We start from the raw sequence: 24,844 nt of genomic DNA, 5'->3' as shown, positions 1-24,844 counted from the left end.
AAGCAATAACAAACATTTATACAACAAAGTCTTCTGCCTATGCAATTCAGTACGAGACAGGTAAGAAACTGTAGTCATGTTTTAATTTGCTTATTTTACATTACATTGAGAGGTATCAAAACTGAATATTTGGTGTAGGTAAATAGTAAAGGGGAGTGTTATTTTAGCCCCTAAGTATATAGTAGTATAGTTTTTTATAATTTAGGAACGGTTGCGGAGATATAAATGGCCTCTACTTTGTGCTCAGTGTTTAAATATTTTCCAGTATTTCTATGCATTTCCCTCTCTTTCCTTATAGGATAAGTAAACCTTTAAAATAAGTGAATGTAGAACTGATGAGGGGGCTATTCTAAGACATTTTGCAATGTACATTCATCATTTATTTTGTTTTTATTCCAAGATATTAAGGGATACATGTACTGTTAATTTGAATGAATATGTGAAATATGTTGGCGCTATATAAATACATGTTAATACATATTTTAAAGGTTTACTCAACCTTTACTTATAATTCCTGAACTTTATAAAGGAGACAGAGACAACCCTTGTGACAGTGGCACTGAAAGAAAATTTTCCTGATGGAATTATTGATTACTTGATAAAGGGCCCTGCGTGGCCCGAAACGTTGCCAAACTTTATGTCTGCCGTGAGCCAATAAAAACACTTTTCTTCACAAGACAAGTTTGATCGGTGTGCTACAGTTTTCTTTGGATGTTCGAGTTATTTGGACCTTGAGCAGGAGGTCCTGTGGACTGTTTAGCACCCGGCACCCGAGAGGGTAATTACGTTCAGGTGAGCACTCTAATTCTGTGTGGAATTATTGATTATGACTCTCAATAAAACATTGTCCCTGTACTAATCTTCATAAACAGTTCAATGCCTCTAAACACAAATCTGAATAAGATTTATAGTAGTAATATTTACCACTACATCAATCAATTCATTAGCTTTAAAGTGCAAGTGCTAATTGTTGAATTTGGTATTACAATGTAATTCATTGAACATCTACTGAAATAAGTGACTTGTGCTTTTATGGGATGTTAATGATTGATCATTTTATGAACCCTCGTCATCCAATCACTGGATCAATAAATAGCTGAATTAAAAATAAATGAAATTGAATGTAAAAGTCCTTAATCAAATTCAAATTAAAAGCGAGTGAAAATGAAAATTAACAGAAGGGTGGAGCTTTCCCAAAAGAAATGACTTTCTCAAGTACTAGGGATATCAACAAGCGGGAGAAGTCAGGACACCCAAGGCTGTGGTCTCAGATGTCCCTATCACTCGATAAGTATTCAAAGCCATTCAATTATTTAAGAAGATTCTTACAGGGCGAATGTAATATGGAGAGTAATAATCAGTAATTCTATTAGGAAATCTTTTCTTTCATCGTCACTGTCACAAGGCCTGCAAGTCTTCCATTCCTGTAGGCAATATACTGAACACTTTCACAACAAGAAAATTAAGTATGGACTTTAGGAACCTCTGGTCAGAAACTTACGGGTGAAGTGTTGACTATGTATTTCCCACTTGAGTATTGTTTTGTCACTTAGCATATTAAGACTGTAATAAGTACTAGATATAGAAATGTAATAGTTGCCCCAGCGATCTAAGCAATTAATCAGTACTCACCTTCCCCTTTTAATAGTGTTCCTTCCAAGCAGGGGGTCAAGAACCGGATCAACGGTTTCGTCCAGATTTTCAATTAATACGGTATCACCAGAGGCCAGTGCTGTTTCAATGGTTTGCAAATAACTGTGTGCATGGAACGAGAATAAAGATAGGTAATTATTCCCTAGAATGTCTGTCTGTTGTTTCATGGTGAAAGTGGTAATTGTCTAGACTTCACACTATATATTATATACCCAAAATGAGTAAGGACTCATGTTACCAGAAGTCCAAGCAATTTTGGGTTCATGAACACGTCTGACACGGATATATAGGGAACATTGGGTAGTATGATATATGCATTTGGTAGTACCTGAGCATATTGCAGAATACTTAGTTAAAGGTATGAGTTACAGAGATAGAGTAAACAGTACTGATGTGTGTGCCGGCCCGATCCCACTGCGCTTTTTGAGGGTCATGGGTGGGTTCGGGTTGAGCTTCTTCAAATGCCTGCTTCTGACTAACTGTTTCATAGGTGCGCACCTGTCCCCCCCCCCTTTTTGGACATCATCAGAGAGAAGGGTCTGTAAAAGGAGGAGGAAAGCCGGGTGCAGGTTTGGGTCGTTGTCGAGATTTTCTTGACCCGCACATCCATACCTCCCAACATTTTGGAAATAAAAAGAGGGACAAAAAAGTTGCCATGTGCAGTGCGGCAATTTTCTGGCCACGCCCCTTTTTTGGCCACACCCCTAACCACCATGTTAATTTTACAAAATTTGGCAGGTTATAAAAGTTTAAACATATTTCTGTTTTTTTTCACTTATTACAGTTTTGCTAATGAACGTGAATCGTGCCCTTTAAGCTGCGAGTCTAACTTCTCCCAAGAGACCTGTTATGTTATATTGTTACAATTGCTTATTTGCTTAGCTCAAAATTGTTACAAAAGTATCTTATCTATAGCTGTGGCTGTTGTGGGCTCTCTGCAAAAAGCCAATTAAGTTAGGAACATTGTTTCTTTTTCTGCCTGTTCAGTGCAGAAGAAATCTGGACTTTTCAGTACAAACGAGGGACTGCGAGTTGAGCTGTCAAAAGAGGGACATCACTAGTAACAGAGGTCAGACCATGAATACAAAACCCCCCGGAAAAGGGACATAATAAAACTGTATTAACCCGCAGCAATTTATTATTTGCTATATTTGCTATAATATATTTGTTTTCATGGGAGAAACATGTTTAACAAAACGTTCACTTTTTACAAAGGGTTGACCCATTCCTCTTTCAGATAATCTATTCTTGCAACATAGAAGTAATTTTCATTGCATTGTTTTATTTAAGACTTTGGGTAAACACCACAATAAAATTGCATAGTAACTAGGAGCTGGTAGACAAAGCTGCACATTATGAATGTCCAACAAGCGCTCAGGGCCCAGATATGACACCCCTATTGTACAGGAGGCAGCCTTAGATTTTAATGCTACTCAGAATGTATCCTATTAATAATGCCAAGTAATAATTGGGTAGGATAGAAAATAATTTGAATTTGTGTAAAAGAGTGAATGCTCCATTAAAAACACATTAGGATCCATAAAGTAAAAGGGCAAGATACCTTCATTCATCAGCAGAAAATGATTCTACTTTGTGTATTGAGTAGTTAAACAGAAGAATAATATGATGTAAGATTCCTAATAGAGAGAGGAATAAAATCTGTCTTAACCCTTGACTGCCCTTAGTCTCCCTGTTTTTCATAATTCATCAGGGAGGGACAGTACTCAATAATTTCCTGTTTTTGATATATTAATGTATCTCAGGCCTCTAGTATTCTGGAGGTAAATATATCTCATTTTAAAGAGATGTTCACCTATAAGTTAACTTTTAGTATGTTATAGAATGGCTAATTCTAAGCAATTTTTCAATTGGTTTTATTTGGTCTATATTTTTTATTGTTTTTTAATTATTTGTCTTCTTCTTCTGACTTTTTCCAGCTTTCAAAGGGGGGGTCACTGACCCCATCCAAAAAACAACTGCTCTGTAAGGCTCCAAAGGTATTTTTATTGGTACTTTTCACTAATCATCTTTCTATAAATCTCTGTATTACATATGCATACAAATGTGACAGCAAGTTTTTATCATTACTACCTGTACAACAAATATTTACACCTATTCTATAAGTTGTTCTATTGTGACCTAACCACCTTAGTTCAAATAAACACATCAAAGTTTTAATTTCTATCAAAACACAGGTTGAAATGCAGCAATAGTGAATACAGGTATGGGATCCGTTATCCAGAGATCTCCAAAATACCGACATGCCATCTCCCATAGACTCCATTTTATCCAAATAATTTTTTTAAATATTTTCCTTTTTTTCTGTAATAATAAGACAGTACCTTTTACTTGATTCCAACTAAGATATAATTAATCCTTAATGGAGGCAAAATCAGCCTATTGGGTTTATTTAAAGTTAACATGATTTACCAGTAGACATGAAGTATAAAGAAAACCCCAGGTCCTGAGCATTCTGGATAACAGGTCCCATACTTGCATATAGTTTTAGAATTTGGCCCTGACAGGTTGGAAGAGATGTGGAATCACACAGCTACAACTTATGCAGTCACAACCACCTGGGCAAGGTAAGAAGGAGCTGAGGGACACATCAAACTGGGGTTTACTTTCTCTTTCTTGGCACCAACCTGGTGCAGATAACAGGACAGCAACTCAAGAGTTAAAATAAAATAATGATTGCAGCTTTTATGGAACTCTATATTATGCAGCTTTTGACGTTGACTCTATTTAAATTCTCTACTGAAATACATTCAAGAAGTGAGTTCCCCACTCTAGCGATCTCTAATAAGTATTTTACATTCTTTTTAACATTCTTTTTAAGGTAATGTAAATTTTATATCATATTTAAGAAGACAAAACTGTATTTTCCTGGTCAAAACCTTTAGTGAGGCTGTGGGGGGAAAACACAGATGCACAAAATAACAATATATTAGATCCTGTTCTGGAGCTGTGATATTTGATTTTCAGGCACAATCACTTTTTGGGCAATGATTGTGATCCATAGTACAGCTCAGACCATAGATAGTGGGCCACTGCTCAGTATTTACAAGTTCTCTAGATATACATGATATTTTCTTTCCAAATTAAGCCTTCAGTTTACGAATATGACAAGCAAACAGCAACATGAAACTGCATTTCCCTGTAAAGCATTTTTTGCAGTAAAAGTTTTAAAATTACAGATTTTACCCTTTCTGTCCTAGATGGACAATCTTTAAGGCATTCCTGTATTTATTCTTGATCCATTTAATGCCCTGTTGCTGTGGATCTATCATAAGAGGCCATCGTTCGGCGTTTGTTAGAATAGTGGCATTTTCTGTTGACATTCTGTCACTGGGCAGACCTTCATTATTCCACCCTGCCACCGTAGCATCATCAGTCAGCATGGCAATTGGATCCAAACCTTCTGATACTGGAATAACAACCTAAAGAGGATAAAGTTTTATGCAGCACGATAAATTAGCATTTCCACACATATATCTAGCAGAACGGAAATAAAATATGCATGTGAGCAATGGGAAAGAAAGTGCAAGCGAACAGATTTTGTATAATCCAGTTTACTCTGAATCTACACCTCCACCCCCCAAAAACGATTATTTACAAAAGAGAAATAACCAAAGACTGAGTCAGTTTATCTTCCCTATTAATAACATGGGACTCAAGGGTTTATTTTCCACCAGCCGGGCCACGAAAACGCAGGACTGTGGTTCTTAGACTGGTAATCTTAGCATCATCTCGGCAGAGGAAGGATGTGGGGCAGGATTGTGGTGAGATATCTCTGTTTTAGGAACTCCTTCCACTGTGTTCTGCACATTTCATTTGTATGGAACCGTGAAACCTACTTAGCAGATCTAGAAGAACAGAACAGAATGAATGGCAAATTTGTCCTTCTAAATAACTATTTAACATCACCTTTTGAGATTTGAGGAAAGGGATCCAAATATATTCCATCAGTTCCTGGCGATAACGTTTGGAAAAGGAGCCAACATACGATACAAAGGCAGCTGTCAGAAGGACATCGCCGCACAACGTCTTTTCTTGGGCTTCAAAGCTTTTGATGGATTCACTCCAGCGTATGTTTTCTGACTATAATATGAAATAAACAACAACATCAGATATTTTTAAAGAAAAGTCGAAGAAGCTGAATATCATTACTGGGTCACAGTACTTCATGTAGGGGGTTATGTATCAAAGTCCGAATTTATCTTAATATTTTCTGCTACAAACTCTGATCAAATCCGCTATAGTTTTTTGCACTTATTTATTATTACATTTTCCCGAAAATTCGCTTCGCGAGAAAAAACATAAATCTGATTTTCACGATTTTTCAGGTTTTTTTTGCCGATTTTCACGATTTTTTCTGAATTTTCACCCTAAAACTCCGAAAACATCACGGTATTGCAGGAAACATCAAAAAATCATTGGGACTTCTCCCATTGACTTATATGCAACCTCGACAGGTCTGAGATGCCGGATTTTCAGATTCGGACTTTTCCTTCCTCGGGGTTTAATAAATTCAGAATTTTTTTGTGATTTTTGCATTCGGCGTTTAGTAAATAACCCCCGTAATGTATGGATACAAAACTACACAGCATTATTACATAAACTGCTTTTGTAAGGGGATAGTAACAATACAGGAGGGCTATTGTAAATTTGATACATAATATTCTGTCCTTTTCAGCGTTTTAATTGATCTTTTTAAATATTTTTTTAAATTATTTGCTTTCCTTTTCTACCTCTTTCCAGCTTTAAAAAAGGGGGTCACTGATTCCGACAGCCATAAAATGTATCTTTCTATGCAGGCCCTGTCCTATTCAACTTCCAGTCTCTCATTCAACCTGCTGCCTGGTTTCTAGAGTAAAGTGGACCCTAGCAACCAGATAGCTGCTGAAATTACAAACTGGAGAGCTGCTGAACAAAAACACAAAAACATAAAAAATTAGGATGAATTCCAATTTTCTCAGGACATCACTGACTACAACATACTAATAGTTCATCTGAACTACCCCTTAGTGAATATTTTCAGTTGGTTATTCGTTAATACCATTAAAGAAAACAGTACTTGTTATTTATGGGTTTAGAAAAAAAAATTAATTTTGCATTTTAATGTAAAGTAAAATGACTTCACCAAGCCTTAGCTATGTACAAACTTACTCTTATTATATACTAGATTGATTTACAATCACCCTGGAATTCTGGGAAAAACAAATGGCAGCACATGAGTCCATCAGCCCTCACATAGTTAAGGCCCCAGGGAAGCTCATGGAAGATAAGGAAAAACCGGCATACTAGCGCATTATGGTGTACAGGTATGGGACCTGTTATTACGAATGCTCGGGACTTGGAGTTTTCCAGATAACAGATCTATCCATAATTTGGATCTCCATACCTAAAATCTACTAAAATCATTTAACCACTTAGGGGGTTATTTACTAAAATCAGAATTGAACTCATAATTTTATATAAAAAAAAAACGCTTGACCAAACTCCCATCCCTGATTTTGCCTTATTTATAAATAAAATAACTCGAATATATATACTTTTTTCCCATAATCTCTTGATTTTTTTTTACCCGAAAACCCCAAATTATCGGGCTAAACCAGTGCAAACCACAATATTTTCAAATTGGGATAGGGACATCTCCCATTGACTTATACATGACCTTGACAGGTCTGAGATGGCGGATTTTCTGATTTTTGCAGCATCTGGGTATAATAAATTTCGAAAAATTTTAGTTTTTGCCCCAAAAAGCCAGACCAGAAAAATGTTAGTTTTAGTAAATAATCCCATAAATAAACCCAATAGGATTGTTTTGCCTCCATTATGGATTAATCATAACTTAGTTGGAATCAAGTAAAAGGTATTGTTTTCAGAGAAAAAGGAAATGATTTTTAAATAATATGAATTATTCGACTAAAATGGAGTCTATGGGAGAAGGCCTTCCCCTAATTCGGAGCTTTCTGGATAATAAGTTTCCGGATAATGGATCCCACACCTGTATTAAGCAGGCATTGTATTCAAATATGCAACAATATAAATATCTGTTCACAGAAGAAGTAACCAATATACAATGTGAGACTTCCCCTTTAATTATTCACAGTACACCGAACTTTTATTCATTTACAGAGAACCTGTGATTTATACATTTTGTTGAAGTCTCTTGTGAATAAGTCATAAACAACAAAGCAAATCTTTTTTTTTTTTTAATCTACAGGAGAATGTTAAAACGAGAAGATTTTCTGAACATGGAATGATCATCTATTTAAATCTCCAATAATTTCACATAGCATTCATATATCATAAATCACAAGTGGCGGTGGATAACAACAGTTTTAGAGTTGGAACATGCAGTGTAATAAATTCCGAGACAGTTAAAAAATCACTATCATTTTATTCTAATGCATTATAGATTGCTGGTAATGTCATCTTGCCCGGGATGACCCATTTCTAATTTTTAACAGCTGCTCTGCTCGGGAGTTAATGATTAAAAATAAACTGCCTGATTCATTAGTCCTTAGGATTCGGCTCCCGGGTCACTACATTGGGAAAATCATCAGTTCACTTATTTTTCTTCTTGTCTTCTAGTCCAGCACTTACTTATTTTTCTTCTTGACTTCTAGTTCAGCGGTATTAATTCTGATCAGATATAGGCTTTACTGTCTCAATTATTCATTGTTAATACTAATGTGAATTGGAACTTCCAGCTGCATCAACTGCTGCAACAGCACACACAGCTTTCCTCTATAGAGACTGGCGTGTACTGTATGATATTCTTTGTTTTAGTTCAGGTGGTGCAATATTCCCCACAATTTTTATTTTCTATTGTGCCAAGGAAAGTTCAAGGCAGGGCATGGCGATATAATGATTTAGAAGTTCTATGGCCTGGAGAGGAGAGGTACATTTTGGCCAGAGATATATGTATAATGGGTAGTCTCCCAATGCAGGATACCATCTATCTCATTGCCTAGCCGTAGTTGAAGGTAAGGGCTATTCCACACGGGGAGATAGCCTTGCGTTTGCGGTCGCGGCGACAAAGCGCCGCGACCGGCGCAGGCGACAGTTTTGTATGGGCGCCTATGTAAAAACGCCTGTGCTAACCACACGAGGCGATGCGCTTTTCAACAGTCGCCTGAAAATGCCTCACCAGGCTTTTTCAGGCGACTGTTGAAAAGCGCATCGCCTCGTGTGGTTAGCACAGGCGTTTTTACATAGGCGCCCATACAAAACTGTCGCCTGCGCCGGTCGCGGCGACTGGCGCGGCGCTTTGTCGCCGCGACCGCAAACGCAGGGCTATCTCCCCGTGTGGACTAGCCCTAAAAGGAACTAAGCAAAATAGTATTAACATAGAACTACTAACTTCTAGTCCTTTCACCAGTCTGTTAGCCATTTCAATGGTTGCATTTGTTCGATTCACTTCTTCTTGACATCGGACCTTCTCAGCGGTGGCTTTTTCGAAGGAATGTGTAAGTTTTTTCAAATTATTATCCAAGTCCTAACATAAAAGAGAAAATAAATACATTATACAGTACTCCGTTTTAGTCACCTTTCCCAATTTTAAGGGGGTTATTTATCAAAGGCCGAGAGTTTTTTATACTTCGAATGAACTCACAACTCGAATGATTTCTTATTTAAGAAAAAACTTGACAGGGAAAAACCTGATCCAGTGAAGTTCAGAAACCCAAAAACTTATTTGAGTTTTCGGGTAAAACCCTCTGAAAAAAAACTCGAACATCATGCAGACTGTTAACATCTTCAAATAGTTGAAGGGACCTCTGCTCTGCCATTGACTCCTAAATGGCCTAGACAGGTTTTACATGGTGTATTTTCAGATTCAAGCTATTTCCAGGGTCAGACTATAATAAATCTTGAAAAATCCAAGTTTTTAAAAAAATAAAAAATAAAAAAAATAAAAAATTCTACTCGAAAATAGTTTTGACTGAAAAATACAACTTGAATTTTCGTGGAAAACATTATTCAAACCAAAATAAATCTGCCCCTAAATGTCGAGTTAATGTTAAATGAACCCTTTAACCAAATATAATTCTTATATTTATAACGGAAAACAGTATGTGTAATAAAACAAAATGATTAATTTAGTTTAGGAAAAAGTCAAGTTACTGCTTGAATAGCTCAGATTATTTCCAGTGCCTTCTGAACACTGCTATGGCTCGGTATGTCCATAACAGAGCAGTCTATGTTCTACTTTAAACACTCTCTGGCCTACGCAGCCCTTCCTAGTAAGGTAAGAAAGCTAACAAAACAAGGTAACCAAACCCTTTTGATTATTCTACAAAATTGTTTACACCAGTCAATACATTAAACTGTAGACAATATGACAGATGTTAAGTGTCTGACGTCTAGGCTGGACTTACATGAAGCTTCTTCCTGATTGCTGTAAGTTTTTCTGTTGCTCCTTTAAGATCTTCATTTGCTTCGCCAAGGGCTATTCGTTTGGGCTCCACATCACAGTACACCTGAAAAATGTTCCGTGTTACAAAAGCCAGAGGATCATTTCTCCCTACTTCTAGATCAGGAGTGTCCAGCAGTTAACTGATGAAATACTATTGCTGCCATCTGGGGTTTCCAACATAAAGATCTCCAGTTATTGCTGCTGGAGAGCAACTGGTGGAATGTTCATGATCCAAATGGAGAACAACAGTAGGGGGCACATTTACTAAGGATCGAATTTCAAAAAAATTCAAATTTGACCATCGAATTTGATACTTCGATAGTCTAAGTATTTTTTCGATCGAAAACAGCCGTTCGATCGAACGATTCAAACGATTTAAAAAAAAAAAAAAATACTTTGACTACTCAAAACTTAGCCAAACACTTTTTTTATAGGAGGTCCCCCATAGGCTTAACAGCAATTCGGCAGGTTTAAGGTGGCGAAATGTCAAAGTCTTTTAAAGAGACAGTACTTAGATTTTCAAATGGTTGAATTTGTTTGAAAGGAAATGAAATAGTAGATGGTGAAGTAGTCCCGTTAGAACTATCTTTCGTTTTTTCTGTCTGAGGGACCCCACAAAGAAGAGAAGTCAGGGACACTGACACCTAATCATTCTTATCTGGGTAATTTGAGCAATGCCACTACTTGATTTAATTTATTAGGAATGTACTTCTAAGAATCAAAATTTTTTAGTCACAAGCTAGGGTGTTAATTATATAAGCAATTGTGAATTCCTTTAAGGGGTAAATTGGAATTTACTGACACTATTATCCCATACACTGAATCGAGTAGTTTAAAGTGAGATAGCCTGGAAATACATGAATTTCAGTGAGCACTAAACTAACTTAATTATAAATAATCATTCGCACTGAAGTATTTATTGCACTAGCACTTTATATCAAGGAATTGATTAATTTATGGGAGTTAATCCCTGATTTTTTCTTTGTTTCATTTTTTAATTTTTTCTTTACTTATATACTAGTTATAAATTATGTGTGTTTATAATCTATTGTAATCTAATTTGGTCAATTGATTTCATTATCAATAGTGAGCAACTTGTGCCTAACAAGTTACAAATGTATATTAGGCAAAAATCAGAGGGAGGCTATCCAGAAAGATAGGCCATCCTTAAAGATGATGTTCTTCACCTTAAAGAAGGTGCAAGTAATGTTGTGCATGTAGTGTGGCAAGTTCTGAATGCCAGGGTACTCATTAGACTTTGTAACGTTGCTTATGAGTTTTTTTTTACCAAAAGTCACGAGCCAGTAACAAGTAAAAGTAAGGCACCAATATTCCTGAAATAAATCTTAAAATTTCCACGGTAATCCATTCTCTGAGCAGGGTCAGGCACACAAAAGCTATGGAATATTTTTCTGTGCACAGAGTTAAAATATTAGCTAAAGAGTTAAAATATTAGCTAAACCTCTGGCAAGGAAGAAGGGCCAGAAAAAGCCCTAAAATCCCATCCTCCCATGACTGCTAACAACAAAGTAGGCAAAATTAGTCACTGTGATGCTTGACCTTTAACAGTATGCTAAGTATGGCAGGCAAGACAGTGCACCCAGAATATGATTTCAATCTACTACAATAAACAAGATGTAAGGGATTATTAAGCAGGAGGGAAGAATGGGGAGCAATGGCATTACCTCATAGTATCTGACAATGTTGATAACCCAAGCACAGAGCCCGGCTGCTGCAAAAGACTTTGTGCGGACCAAGTCAGGACTGAATCCGGGATCATTAAGGTACTGCTCCTTTACGACCTTCCGGCAGTTTTCGTGGATATGTTCTTTGTCATACTTTATTAAGGCTTGCAAAAAGTCATCAATCTGTAAGACCAAAGGAAAAATGACTGTATTTGCAGCAGTTTATAAAGTAATATTTTAACAAGTACACCTCAAATGGTATAATACAGAGTGTAGGAGAATGAATTAAGAGAGAGGATATAGAGATGTGATCTGAAGCACTTTCCTACTGAAACAATAGTCTTTAATCCCTGATCTTAAATTCACATTTGAGAGAAACATAACAATATTGAGTTTCCTGGATGTACAGATCAGAAGGGATGGGCAAAAACTCAAAACCATTTTATACTGAAAAATCACAGATAAAAAAATACCCTCTTGCATTTTGATAGCTTCCATCCATACCCACTTAAATGTCCTTGCCTTACACGAGTCAAATGGATTGTTACTGACTTACATGACTATGACCTAGACCTACATACTAGGGAAATGGTTCAGAGATTTAAAGGAGAACTAAAGCTTAAATAAAGAAGTATCTTCTTTACTGCTGATTCACTGCACATACTCTGTGCTGCTGTCACTTACTGAGCTTAGGGACCCACTCACAATATACAGTACACATAGAATAGAAATGTCACAATATAAGGCTGATTAGTATTAGTAATTAATACAGATAATTACTACATGGCCGCACAGAAACCAGTGCAATTAGAATCAGAATTTAATAATCAGCCCTGTAGGATCAGCTTATATTACAGACCAACCTAATTTTCTGCTTGATAATTAATTTGTGATGACCCCTAAGCTTTGCTTACAAGATGTGCTGTGTTAGGCTTGATAAAGTGCTGCAGTAATGGTGTACATTTAACCCCCAATGCGCCATCTTTCATTGCTTGAAAATTAATAACTCATACCTAAGTTTCTATTGAAAGGAAAATATATAGAAGAAAAAAACCTTCTTTTAATAGACATCTTTTTTTTTTAAAATGCAGGGAGCTTGTGAACAGCAGGACAATATATGAAGGAAAACACTGTACTCTGTGAAGGTTTAAAATGTTTCCAAAAAAACATATATAAACAATTTTAATAGAAAGAAAACTCTTTAGAATATTTTGACCCTATAATAAAGAAAAATGAGCTACTGAATATAGGAGCACCATGCATTGTGCTTTAACTGAACTGGCAACTGGCCACTAGGGGGCCTAGAAAAGCTATAGAAAGACGTTATACAGACCAGGCAGCAACACTATTGTTATTAACATGTATTTATAGAGCACCAACATATGGTGCTCTATAAAAGTTTTAAGGAAAGTATAAAATGTCCTCTTGGTTATATTGAATCTTTATTTACATGTGACAGATCCATTAGTTTCATGATTTGAAGTGAATAATTCTCTCAGTTGGTGAGGGCAGACAGGTGACAGGAAACTCCTCAAAACTACAATTTAAGTGATATTAAATGCCCTTAAAAAAGAATGAAAGCTGAAGGTACATGGATAATTCTTAAAGGGGTTGTTCACCTTTGAGTTAACTTTTAGTATGATATTCTAAGATGGGTCACAGTTGGTTTTAGTTTTTTTTTATATTTGTGGTCTGAGTTATTAAGCTTTTTATTCAGCAGCTCTCCACTCCACCATGCATTGATTTGAATAAAATGCATTTAATCTGAATAGAAAGATAAGTAATAAAAAGCAGCAATAACAATACATTTGAAGCATTAGAGAGCATTTGTTTTTGTTGATGGGGTCAGTGGCCCCTATATGAAAGATGGAAAGAGTCAGAAGAGGAAAGCAAATAATTAAAAAACTATAACAAATAATGAAGACCAATTGAAAAGTTGCTTAGAATTGACCATTCTATAACATAATAAAAATTAATTTAAAGGTGAAGCACCCCTTTAAGCCAGGTATGTTGTTATCTAGGGTGAGGAGTGTGGTTAGATAGTCAGCTCAGATTTGCTTGGCTAAATCTGGGAGGGAGCCGGCTATCAGCCATGGTCAGACCCCAAGTGCTTTGCAATAGAATCCTCATTTTACATTTTTCAAGGGACAAGAAAAAAATGGTGCCAAATCATAAAACATAAAAATGCCGGAAAACATAAAATCAGCGAAATGTATTATGTGTTATATATTTGTGGGACCACAAAAAAAACAAAGTAAAATGTGGGGAAACGTAAAATCAGGGGATGTAACATTGAGGTTTCACTGTATTCATTTAAAGGCAAACAAATCTAAGCTAAAGCAATGTGATTACTGTAAGGCATGTCTATTCCACATATAATTCCACCCTACCTTTCCCATGAAAACCTTTGCAGCTTTCCAGCTCCTATCCTTGGGAACCCTGCCCTTGGGCGCCAGAAGTACCATCACGGCTGCAGTGACATTAGTGACTGCCACTGGTGGATTTGGAAAGGTTTTTAGCTCAGTCAGGTTGGTCTATATGGGGGAAAAGAGGAAACTGTACATAGAAAACTTTTCAACAAAACTCAGAACAGCTGAATGTAATGATCTAGCTGATCTAATAGATCATATCTACTGTATATTTATATGTAGCAACTGAATGAATGAATAATGAAAAACCAGAGGATGAATGCAACACAAGCAAAAGATATATTGTTGAATCCTAGCTATGTAACCCTGCCATTCTTTACCTTGTTGAGGGTATCAAGTGCTGCTGTGGCTGCAATCAGAGCTGGTTCTGCTTTGCTAAGATCCTCTTCACAGTCCTTTTGTTTCATCGATACTTCTCCTTGTATGAATGCAACCTAAAGCATACACTCATATCATTTCATACCTCCAAAGATTTTGGAAATTGAAAGAGGGAAAAAATATTTTTTTGATCACCCCCATTTTTGTGGCCTCACTATCTAATTACCATGTCCATTTTACAAAAAACAACTAAGTTAGAAACTTTTTATCTTTTTCTGGTTGTTCAGTTCAGGAGATCAAAGAGAAAGTCGGGACATTTCAGTAACAATCCAGGACTGCGGGTTGAGCTCTCAAAATCGGGACTGTCCCAGGAAAAACGGGACAGTTGGGATGTATGTCATACCACAAACTGTTATCTGCCCCTTAAGGATATGACTCCAATGGTGACTTGATTTTATTGCTCCCCCAATTGCTATTGAAATTTATTGCTGCCCCATTAGGTGTTATAAGCCATACAAAAGGTTCTCAATCTGTTACTACCTGGAATGAGTTATTCACTGAAATAATTTTGAGAAAACTGAAAGGGGACCTGACATCCTAAGAAATAATTTCAAATTCTTTTCTATCATGTTAGTTGAGCAAAATAAACTTTACTTACACTGTATTTATTATTTAAATTTTGTTTCCTTCTGCCTTGGAATTATACAATCACAGCAAGCAGGCTGCTGCCATTTTGTGGACACGGTTATTAAGGGAAATTGTGTATCACCCCAAAATCTTGTGTATGCACCAGAATGGGGGACCTTATGTCCATGTGCAGTGCCCTACACAATTATAGAGCCTGAGGAGGGAAGGGGGAATGTGAGGAGAGAAGTGACATCTAGGAAGTGCTGAATGGAAAGTGAAAGTAATTGACTGCCCCTCCTCTATGCCACAGCCATAGAGGTGGGGTAGGTAATATTTGATTGACAGTTTAGATATTTAAACACTTTATAACAGGTATGGATGTTTTAATGAAAAGACATTTTGGGGTTCCATATTTAATTTGAAAAGGACTTTCATTATGCAGCTTTTTATGTATAGGTGACAGGTCCACTTGAAAAGGAGGGAGACAATTTATTCAGCAATTACAGGTTAAAAGCAGTCATGTTCGAGAAGCTGCTATGAGCCCAGGTACCTTTGTGCTTAATATAATATGCCACCCTGGCAAGGAGCTTGTCCTATAAAAGGTATATTTTGTACTGAACACAATGTGCCAATTCCAAATTAGACTGACCTTTTGCTCCTCTGCATCTGCAATGGCCTTTTCTTGGCTCACTTTCTCAGTCTGACGTCCTATTTTAGTAATGAGGGCTTCCGCATCTTGATTTTTCAGCTGCAATTCTGCTTCTTGAGATGCAAGCTTGAGTTTTAGATCTTCTACCTAAAGAGGGCACAGCAAGCAAGTGTACAGTGTGTTCATATTTCTACAACAAGGATATACAGATATACTCTATTCCCCATTTGTTACTAAATTACCATTTCCAGCTCCCTGCAAAAATTCTGTGTCTTCTACTACATTTGCCAAACAGGCAGAGGTTTCTGTTTTAAACCGAAGATTGGGCCAGATTCAGCGAGAAAAAATTATCTCATGGTTTATCACGTGAAAACTCATGGATGAGATTCAATTTGAGGAGAAAAAAACTTTTCTCCAAATTCAGTTCCAGTTTTTCCCATAGACTTAGAGTTTCCACCTGATAAACTGTGAGATAAGTTTTTCGAAATTGAATTACATTTCAAATTGAATCTCATCCATGAGTTTTCATGTGATAAACCTTTTTCTCACTAACTTGAATCCTACTCATTATGTTATAGAGCATTGATCCCCAAACTTGTGGCTTGTGAGCAACATGTTGCTTTCCAAACCCTTGGACGTTGCTCCCAGTGGCCTCAAAGCAGGAGCTTATTTTTGAGTTTCTGGTTTGGAGGCAAGTTTTGGTTGTATAAAAATCAGCCCTCATTGGTGACATATCCAGAAGTGCCAGTGCCCCTACAGACATTAGGGTGCTCTAAATAAATTGTAGGAGGCTGAGGTGACAGAAAAGTGTAGAAAAAACATGTAGTAGAATCTTTGTTGGTAGTTTTTAATATTGTTTCATATCCTGCCCAGAGACTATTCTCTTTAGTCTTTACAGGTTCTTGAGAAATAATACTATATAGACAAAACATCTACCTGAGAAGCTGTTGTCGTCAATTTTTGCAATCCGTTCATTAGATGCTCCATCCTTTGGGAAAGCTCTCTCCTTTTTCTCTTCAGCAGATTCTTGTATAACGTTATTTGTTCCAGGAAACTTTTTGGAGTGGTGTAGTTGTAACGCTTTTCATTCTGAAGATATTTCATACTCATGCCATTGACACTGGTGTGCACATACGCCATAAACTGACTGATGGAATCCTTGACTCTTGGCTGCAGTTAGGAAATGCAGAGCAATAAGCGTTATGTACGGGAAAACAAAACATTGAAGAGATAATATAGTCTTTCTTTTAAAGCTTTCAACAGAGCTGTCTTACAAGCATTCATAACAGAGCATATTAAAAACTATCTAAAACCATTCTACAGCTCCTTATGAGCTATAAAAGCCTTTAATAGAAATGGTTACATTTACAACTAGGAAATAGAATTACTTCTCATTTATTGATGTAAATGTCATGCCAGCTCTACTGTAACGTCTTATTGCAATTCATTTCATTGAAGGACACGTGTAAGAGAGTTCAGCGTTAACTACCGTCCTGCTGTTTGTATTTCTCACCTCTTGCTCTTTAATACAAAAAGGGCTCCTAACTTTTCTGTAAAAAATATCAACCTACCAATATTTGTTATCTTATTTCCCTATTAATAACACTGGCACTAAGCATATGTTTTTCCTGCTGGTTCAGTAATATAACAAGTAGGTGCCAACCCTAATTAATGATTTCACACAACAGCTAAAATGCTATTTGACAAGTAACTGTGTTCTACGCTCTAAATAGTGAAGCAAAAGGGCAAGAAAAGCTCCCAAAAAGACCCTGGTAGCACGATTTTGCATAAAAAGCAGCTAAAGGCAACTAAGCATGTGGTCCAATCTGGGGTCCTCCTCACTTCAGTGACTTCATATACTTGTACATGAACTAATTCTGCGCATGTGCAATAACACATTTCAGTGTCAGGTCTATGCAGGGAAATGCTGACTCAAAGGGGGAAGATGGCCAGATGGGAAACTTTTAGAACAGGGTAAAGGAGGGGAAGGGGATAAAGGCCTAATTAAATATGTTTCTGGAATTCATTGCTTCTTAGTTTGCCCCTTGAACCTAGGAATTTTACTTTGCATTAAAAAGAGCCTGTGCAGAAATCCCAAGTGGTGTAAATGAGGTATCCCATTGGGTACCTACCAAGTAATGGGACAGATTAAGTGCCCCTAAACACAGCCATGAATACTGAGTAACATAGGATGTTTGTTTTGCACCAGTCACACTTTGACCAGCGATTCAAATCCCTCTCCTCCCCTAACACTTCTTATGCCACAGTCTGCTTCTCCACTACTTTTCTCTTTCCTCTTATCCTGACTGACTGCTCTGGATTTTTTAGAATTTTATAGAAGGGATCATAGAGAAATTAGGCCATACATCAATAATGTTTGACTGGAATACCAGGGGCCCACTCTCCAAACTAATTTTCCTCCTCTCCTCATTATTCTTTATTCTGCTATAGGGTTATGTAATAAAAGACATTAAGGGGGTTATATATCAAAGGTTTTTTTTTTAACCTGAAAAATCATTTTTTTAACAAAAAATACCCTTTTTGTGAAAAAACTCGAAATTTGATAAATAACCTCTTAAGTTTGCCCAGGAGCAGCAACCTATAACAACCAATAATAGCATTTACACGTCTCTTGTTTGAAAGCATGCATCTTGGTATTGGTTGCTACGGCATACTGCTCCTGGGCAAACTTAGTGCCTTTTATTACATATGGGGGATAGTCTCTTTTTTTATATACTATATTCTATTCTGTCATCTATTCAGCCTCATTGTTCCCATACAGTAATAGGATTTGATGATAAAATAGGCCAAATGGTTAGAAACAGGAGGGCCCATAGATACCTGCACCCACTGGAAGTTTTCATGGTACAGTGCTGAGTGCATAAATGTTTCTATATCCAATGCCAAGATATATAACAAGATAAAATAATAATTAGAAACAATCTAGATGAAGTGCACAGTGCACTTTCTGAGCATGTTGGATAATGTTATTTTGTTTCTCATTGTCCTCATTGACTTCTAAATGAGTTAACTTCTGTGAACTCACACCATGTCACCGTAACAATTATTTATTGCCTCCTCTACATGATTAACCCGCTTTAATTAATCACTGGAAGCCTGAAAATCAATTAATATGAATTAAATGAGGTCCACCTAAGTCTCAGGAAAGTTACACATAATTTACCAAAGCATTGTCAATATGCGTCACAATTCACAATATGTTGGAAAATTCTGTTTGAGTGTTTAATGATGCAGTTAAATAATTACATCTGGTAGGATTATTCATTTTGTGCAATTTGTTCAGAGTGAGTTATTTTATTTGCAGTATTCAGAATCCTTACAAAATGAAGCATCAAGAAGATGTATTTCTTTTACAATAAAACATAGGCTTTTGCTACCAGGTAAAGTGACAAGAATGCTAATAGAGAATGCTAATAAAAGTGCAAATATTTTTTAGATGATCAAACACAAAGATGTAGACTCAACCCCAGACGACTGGGCTGGGAAAATAAACTGGTTTAATCTAGTAAGGAAAGCACTTCTCTATACAAGTATAAATACATATCCTTTATGCCAGGTGTCCGCACTCCATCTGGTCTTCCTCTTTCTTGGGTGCAGGGTCAAATTGTGATTTACAATTAGAGATGAACCGAATCCAGGATTCGGTTTGGGATTCGGCCGCATCCTTCTGCCGGCCGAACCGAATCCGAATATGCAAATTAGGGGCGGGGACTTTTTGTCACAAAACAAGGGATTTGTCAAAAAACAAAGGAATTAAAACATGTTTTCCCCATTTCCACCCCTTATTTGCATAATGCAAATTATGATTCTGATTCGGTTCGGTATTGGCCCGAATCTTTCGCAAACGATTCGGGGGTTCAGCCGAATCCAGAATAGTGGATTTGGTGCATCCCTATTTATAATAGTTAGAAGGACCCGCACTCCATATATACAGTGAATCACACTTTTTTTTATTAATCATACATGCATATACATACAAATATATGACTAATAAAAAAGTGTAATAAAAAAAAAATATATTTATTATCATTTATTTATATAGCACAGACACTTTCTGGCAGCGATTTAGAGATTTTATATATAATTCACATCAGTCCCTGCCCCACCGAGGCTTATGATCTAAGGTTCCCAATCTCATTTACACACACTAGGGGTGATTTTATCAGGAGCCAATTAACTTGCCTGTATTTGGAGTGTGGAAGAAAATTGGAGTACTCGGTAGAAATGTGTGGGCTGGCCCGACACCCTCGGGTTAGGCAGGTTCGGGCCAACTTACACATGGCCGGCGGCCAGGATGTATCCTGTTTTTAATATGAGATTTTGATTGTAAACTAGAAAATTTAATTTTTCCCCCGTTTTTTCAAGGTTACTGATAACCGACACCCTGAGTGCCGACATCATTTCCAGGCATATCATTATGTATCTCAGGTATGTGCTGAGTGCGGAATGCGGAATGGATATTGAGTGCGCCTCAGGTGATAAATATTATACTGTTCAAATATACTATGTATTTTCTGTAAAACATATTGGGGAGCGATGTTATTTTCTTAATATATTGGGTTATATTTTGCAAAATGAGCTGAAAAGCATTTAATATGTGACCTTTTAGGTAAAACAACAACCTTTTTCTCCTTTTATGAAAGATTTTTTACAAGTTTTGTCAAGAGTTCACTATTATAAGATTTTATTTCAATTGGTCTTTTTATTTTATTTTTTCAATTTTTTTCAATTTTTATTCACAGTACTTTTTATTCACTGAATGTATTATGTGTACACATAATGATGGTGAGCACTAGACAAACGAGAGACATTTTATGGACTTCACTGAGATTGACTGATCTTTATAACCTTGACCATCATGGGTTAAATCGATAACACTGAATTTTCTATGATGTCACAGTAAGAGATAGTGGCCTTTCTTTCCACACCCCCTCCTTATGCTTTAAATATGGATGTGGGAACTGTAACACTAGACTTTATAAAGGGCCCAGGTGGCCCGAAACGTTGCCCTGTTTGAAATGTTTTGATACAATAAATTCCACGTTTGTTGAAATCTACGGTGTGCTGCTGATAACTGCTTTGATTGGATTACTTGAACCTGAAACAGGCGTGGGTCCTTCAGTACAGCACCTGGTACTGCAAAGGTATGTGTTCAAGGTTTTAAGCTCTCCACCTCGGTCTCTCTATAAATGGTGGTGCTGGCTAGGTTCGGGTTGGATGCAGGAAGGGAGTCGACCTGCACATCGTTTGGAGGACACTCACGCATACACCCAGAAAAAGCTATTGAAATTATAAAATGAGAGTTGTCAGGAGTTGGGTATTGTCCCAAGCTCATATCTTGAACAGAATCTTGGCACTGTCATATTTTTTGCTAAGTAGCATGGATGCCAGTATCATACTGTATCTATTGTGACATACATGGGCTCATTTACTATGAAGGGGGTGTGCAAGTGCTTAAGTCCAAAAGTCCATTTGGCCCTACCCTCGGTTGATGTTGCTGCACAGATGAGCAAGGGAGCCCTGTACTTAAAATCTGCAGTGAGCAAGAATTAAGAACAGGTGTTCCTTGAACCTTGTGTCTCTTCCTGTGCCTTTTGTGTTCCAAATGATGCACAAAGTAGGGATGTTCTAGGACCCACTCATGTCTGGACATGGTAATGCCCCTCCAATATGCGGCTCTGATCCTTTGCCACATACCCACAGAGACACTCAGGGGTCTATTTATTAAAGGTTGAGTTTTATTTTCTCTAAAAATTCGAGGAAAAAAAACGTAATTTTTTTTTCGATTTATAATGCCTCAATGCAGCAAAAAATCCAATCTGAAAATACTCCAGCTAAAACCTGTCAAATTCATGTAAAAGTCAATGGCAGTTTGGGGTTTTTTGACACTGGTTTTCACTTGAAAACGCAATAAATTTGAGGTTTTCAAGCCAATAAACTTGAGAAATTCTAGGTATTCATAGAAACTCACATTTTTTGGAGTTTTATTCTGATATGATTAATTTAATTATTAGTAAAATAGCCAAATTCATGGATGGGAGTTAGGTCAACTTGGTTTCTGGTAAAATATGAAAAAAAACCCAAGTTTTAGTAAATAACCCCCTTAGAGCAAACTATAGGTATTCATAGAAACTCACATTTTTTGGAGTTTTATTCTGATATGATTAATTTAATTATTAGTAAAATAGCCAAATTCATGGATGGGCGTTAGGTCAACTTGGTTTGTGGTAAAGTATGAAAAAAACCCAAGTTTTTGTAAATAACCCCCTAAGAGCAAACTATGGGGAGGGAAGAGTAATTTTTGCATCTTTCCATCCCAATTGTAAATTAACCCTACCGTGTCAACAGAACAGTGAACTTAAAAGGAATTGTTCAGTATAAAAATAAAAACTGGGTAAATAAATAGGCTATGCAAAATAAAAAATGTTTCTAATATAGTTAGTAAGCAAAAAATGTAATGTATAAAGACTGGAGTGACTGGATGTGTAACATAACAACAGAACAGAACTTCCTGCTTTTCGGCTCTCTTGGTTTACACTCTTTGTTTCCACTGGTTGGTTACCAGGCAGAAAACAATCAGTGACTTGAGGGGGGGGGGGGCTACATGGGTCATATCTGTTGCTTTTGAATCTGACCTGAATGCTGAGGATCAATTGCAAACTCACTGAACAGTTATGTCCCATTTCGCCCCCCTTATAGCCACTGACTAACTCAGAGTTAGAGAGCTGAAAAGCAGGAAGTAGTGTTCTGTTCTATTAGACTATATCAGAAACATTTTTTATTTTGCACAGCCTATTTATCCAGTTTAAATATTGTTAATATTGTTATGATCTGTGGCTTTGCTAAGCTGTATAGTTCCTAGATATGGGTGGATGGGTATAATGGCTTCCAAGAAAAAGACAATGGAATATAGTCGCTGTCCCATTGAGGTGGCCTGTCTTATTTTGTCACGCTTATCCAAATGGCACAGCATGGGGGACAAGCTGAGCTAAAGAACTGCTAGTTGCTTTTCACTCTGCTGTTTCAGAAGACACTAATTGTTGCAGAACAGGCTTTTCTAACGATTCGCTTTCATCGCATTCCCAATTTGTCACTTTGCGTTATGATAAGGTCAGCGGTGACAGCACTTCCTGACTTAAACAGCTGCGCTTCAAAAGGGGTCATTGTGGGACTACTAATTGCAGTAATTTCATTAGCATAAATTATTTATTCTGCCAATCATTAATCTTTAGTTTTGCATGTTATGCCCTTTTTACTTCACTTTTTTTTTCAATGTCAGCCTGTTTATACATATGCTGTGCTCCCACATATAATGAGTGAAATTAACGGTTAAATAGAATTGATATTAGCCTGATGCAATTGATATAAATCAAAGAATTATTTGACTTAGTGGATACCAGATGTATTTTGCACTTCATTCATGTATCAATGTCTGCTCTGGAAACTGTCAAGCACCACACAGTTTTTTTTCTACCACATAATAGTTCTTTTTAAACAAGGACGCAAATGTGTTTAGAAATGATTCTCTGCAAGATTCGCTTGGTCTAAAAACAGAATTACCCTTGTATGTTGCGGATCCGGAGGTCCATCAGTTAATTACAATATGATAAAAGGTATTTGTATGTCAATGTATTATACTTTAAAAATCACCAGCATGTTGCACAGATTGTTCATTGTTCCCTTCAGTTCTCTCCCCATTGGAGCTTACGATCTAACATCTCAACCAGGCACACGCAATCAATTATACTGCAATCTTACCCTGGTCAATGGTAACCCATGTGCTGCCGCACTGTTGTATGCATCTTAAAATCATCTATCAGGCAAAATGATGCCCTAAAGGTCCTAACTTGAAGAAGAAGGAAACCCTTGGTAAAAATTGCCCCCCTCCAAAGTCTTCGCCTCTTCCAAACTGCAACAGTAAGGACCCCCCTTAATGCAATCGTTTCCTCAACTTTGTTCTATGAGGCAGAGTAGCGCAGCAGGGTTTTCATGCACCATCTTGTGGAGGGGCCTTGTTATTACTAATGGTTTGTTCTCCTTTAAGGTTATAGTGCATTAACCATTCAGGGAACTTGTCAGGCTGAGACTGGCAATGTAGAAGAGGGGCTGCTGTAAGAGTCCAAGTCACTATTGTTTGGGCCTCTGTGCACTTGAAATGTCAGCGCCTATTTTGAATCTCAGTCCAGACTTGGATTTTGTGATATTTGAGAATAGTGTTATTTATAATCTGGGGAAATTAAGATTAGGTTAAAGGGTGCAGTTCAACCTTTAAATGTACTTTTAGAGTATGTTATAGAATACATATTCCAAAGCAACTTTTCAATTGGCCGTCATTTTTTCTTTTTTGTAGTTTTTGAATTATTTGCCCTCTTCTTCTTCAAATGGGGGTCCCTGACCCCATCTAAAAAACAAACGCTCTGTAAGGCTACAAATGTATTGTTACTGCTACTTTTTATTACATGTCTTTTTTATTCAGGCCCTGTCCTATTCATATGTCAGTCTCTTATTCATATCAATGTATGGTTGCTAGGGTAATTTGGCAAACAGACTGCTGAAATTACAAACTGCAGAGCTGCTGAATAGCTAAATAACTCTGAAAACACCAACTGCAAATTGTCTCAGAATATCACTCTCTACATCACATTAAAAGTTTATTAAAAGGTGAACAGCCTAATTTATTTACTTGCATTCCTTGCATAAACTACTTTAGAGCTCAAAGCATTTCAGTGCTCATTAGTGCCACCTCCACCTGGCAAGAACCATAAAAGATGATTTATATACCAAAACGAAGTTGTTGTTTTCAATGTTTCAAGAAGCAACCTGTCCTGTGGCACTCACGTTTAGGCACAAAATTATTTGCCTCTGTAACCTAGGACATACTGGAGTTCAAATACACAACAGTGAGCATGGAGTCTTGTGTTAAAATGTGTATTTCTGTACATAATTTAGACATGCCCCCTTACTAAATAAGCCTCAGCGTGTTTCATTTAGCAGCCTGAGAAGTGACCACTGTATCTTGTGTGTCAGGGCACACTGG

The 24,844-nt window shown here is 36.9% G+C and overlaps 1 protein-coding gene across 1 annotated transcript in view; it reads right to left on the bottom strand.

Annotated features, from left to right (window-relative positions):
• Positions 1 to 24,844, bottom strand: part of dnah11.L (dynein axonemal heavy chain 11 L homeolog) — a 156,238-nt gene that overhangs the window by 31,424 nt on the left and 99,970 nt on the right. The window contains exons 57-66 of the mRNA XM_018267365.2: positions 16,723 to 16,956; positions 15,787 to 15,933; positions 14,513 to 14,626; positions 14,154 to 14,297; positions 11,764 to 11,946; positions 10,041 to 10,142; positions 9,026 to 9,160; positions 5,581 to 5,754; positions 4,858 to 5,093; positions 1,633 to 1,755 (exon numbers count right to left, since the gene is read on the bottom strand). Of these exons, the coding sequence (XP_018122854.1) occupies positions 1,633 to 1,755; positions 4,858 to 5,093; positions 5,581 to 5,754; positions 9,026 to 9,160; positions 10,041 to 10,142; positions 11,764 to 11,946; positions 14,154 to 14,297; positions 14,513 to 14,626; positions 15,787 to 15,933; positions 16,723 to 16,956 (1,592 nt within the window). The remainder of the gene's footprint in view (positions 1 to 1,632; positions 1,756 to 4,857; positions 5,094 to 5,580; positions 5,755 to 9,025; positions 9,161 to 10,040; positions 10,143 to 11,763; positions 11,947 to 14,153; positions 14,298 to 14,512; positions 14,627 to 15,786; positions 15,934 to 16,722; positions 16,957 to 24,844) is intronic.

The sequence above is a fragment of the Xenopus laevis genome, chromosome 6L (assembly GCF_017654675.1).
Source record: "Xenopus laevis strain J_2021 chromosome 6L, Xenopus_laevis_v10.1, whole genome shotgun sequence".
Lineage (NCBI taxonomy): Eukaryota > Metazoa > Chordata > Amphibia > Anura > Pipidae > Xenopus > Xenopus laevis.
This window is presented reverse-complemented; position numbering and strand designations above follow the sequence as displayed.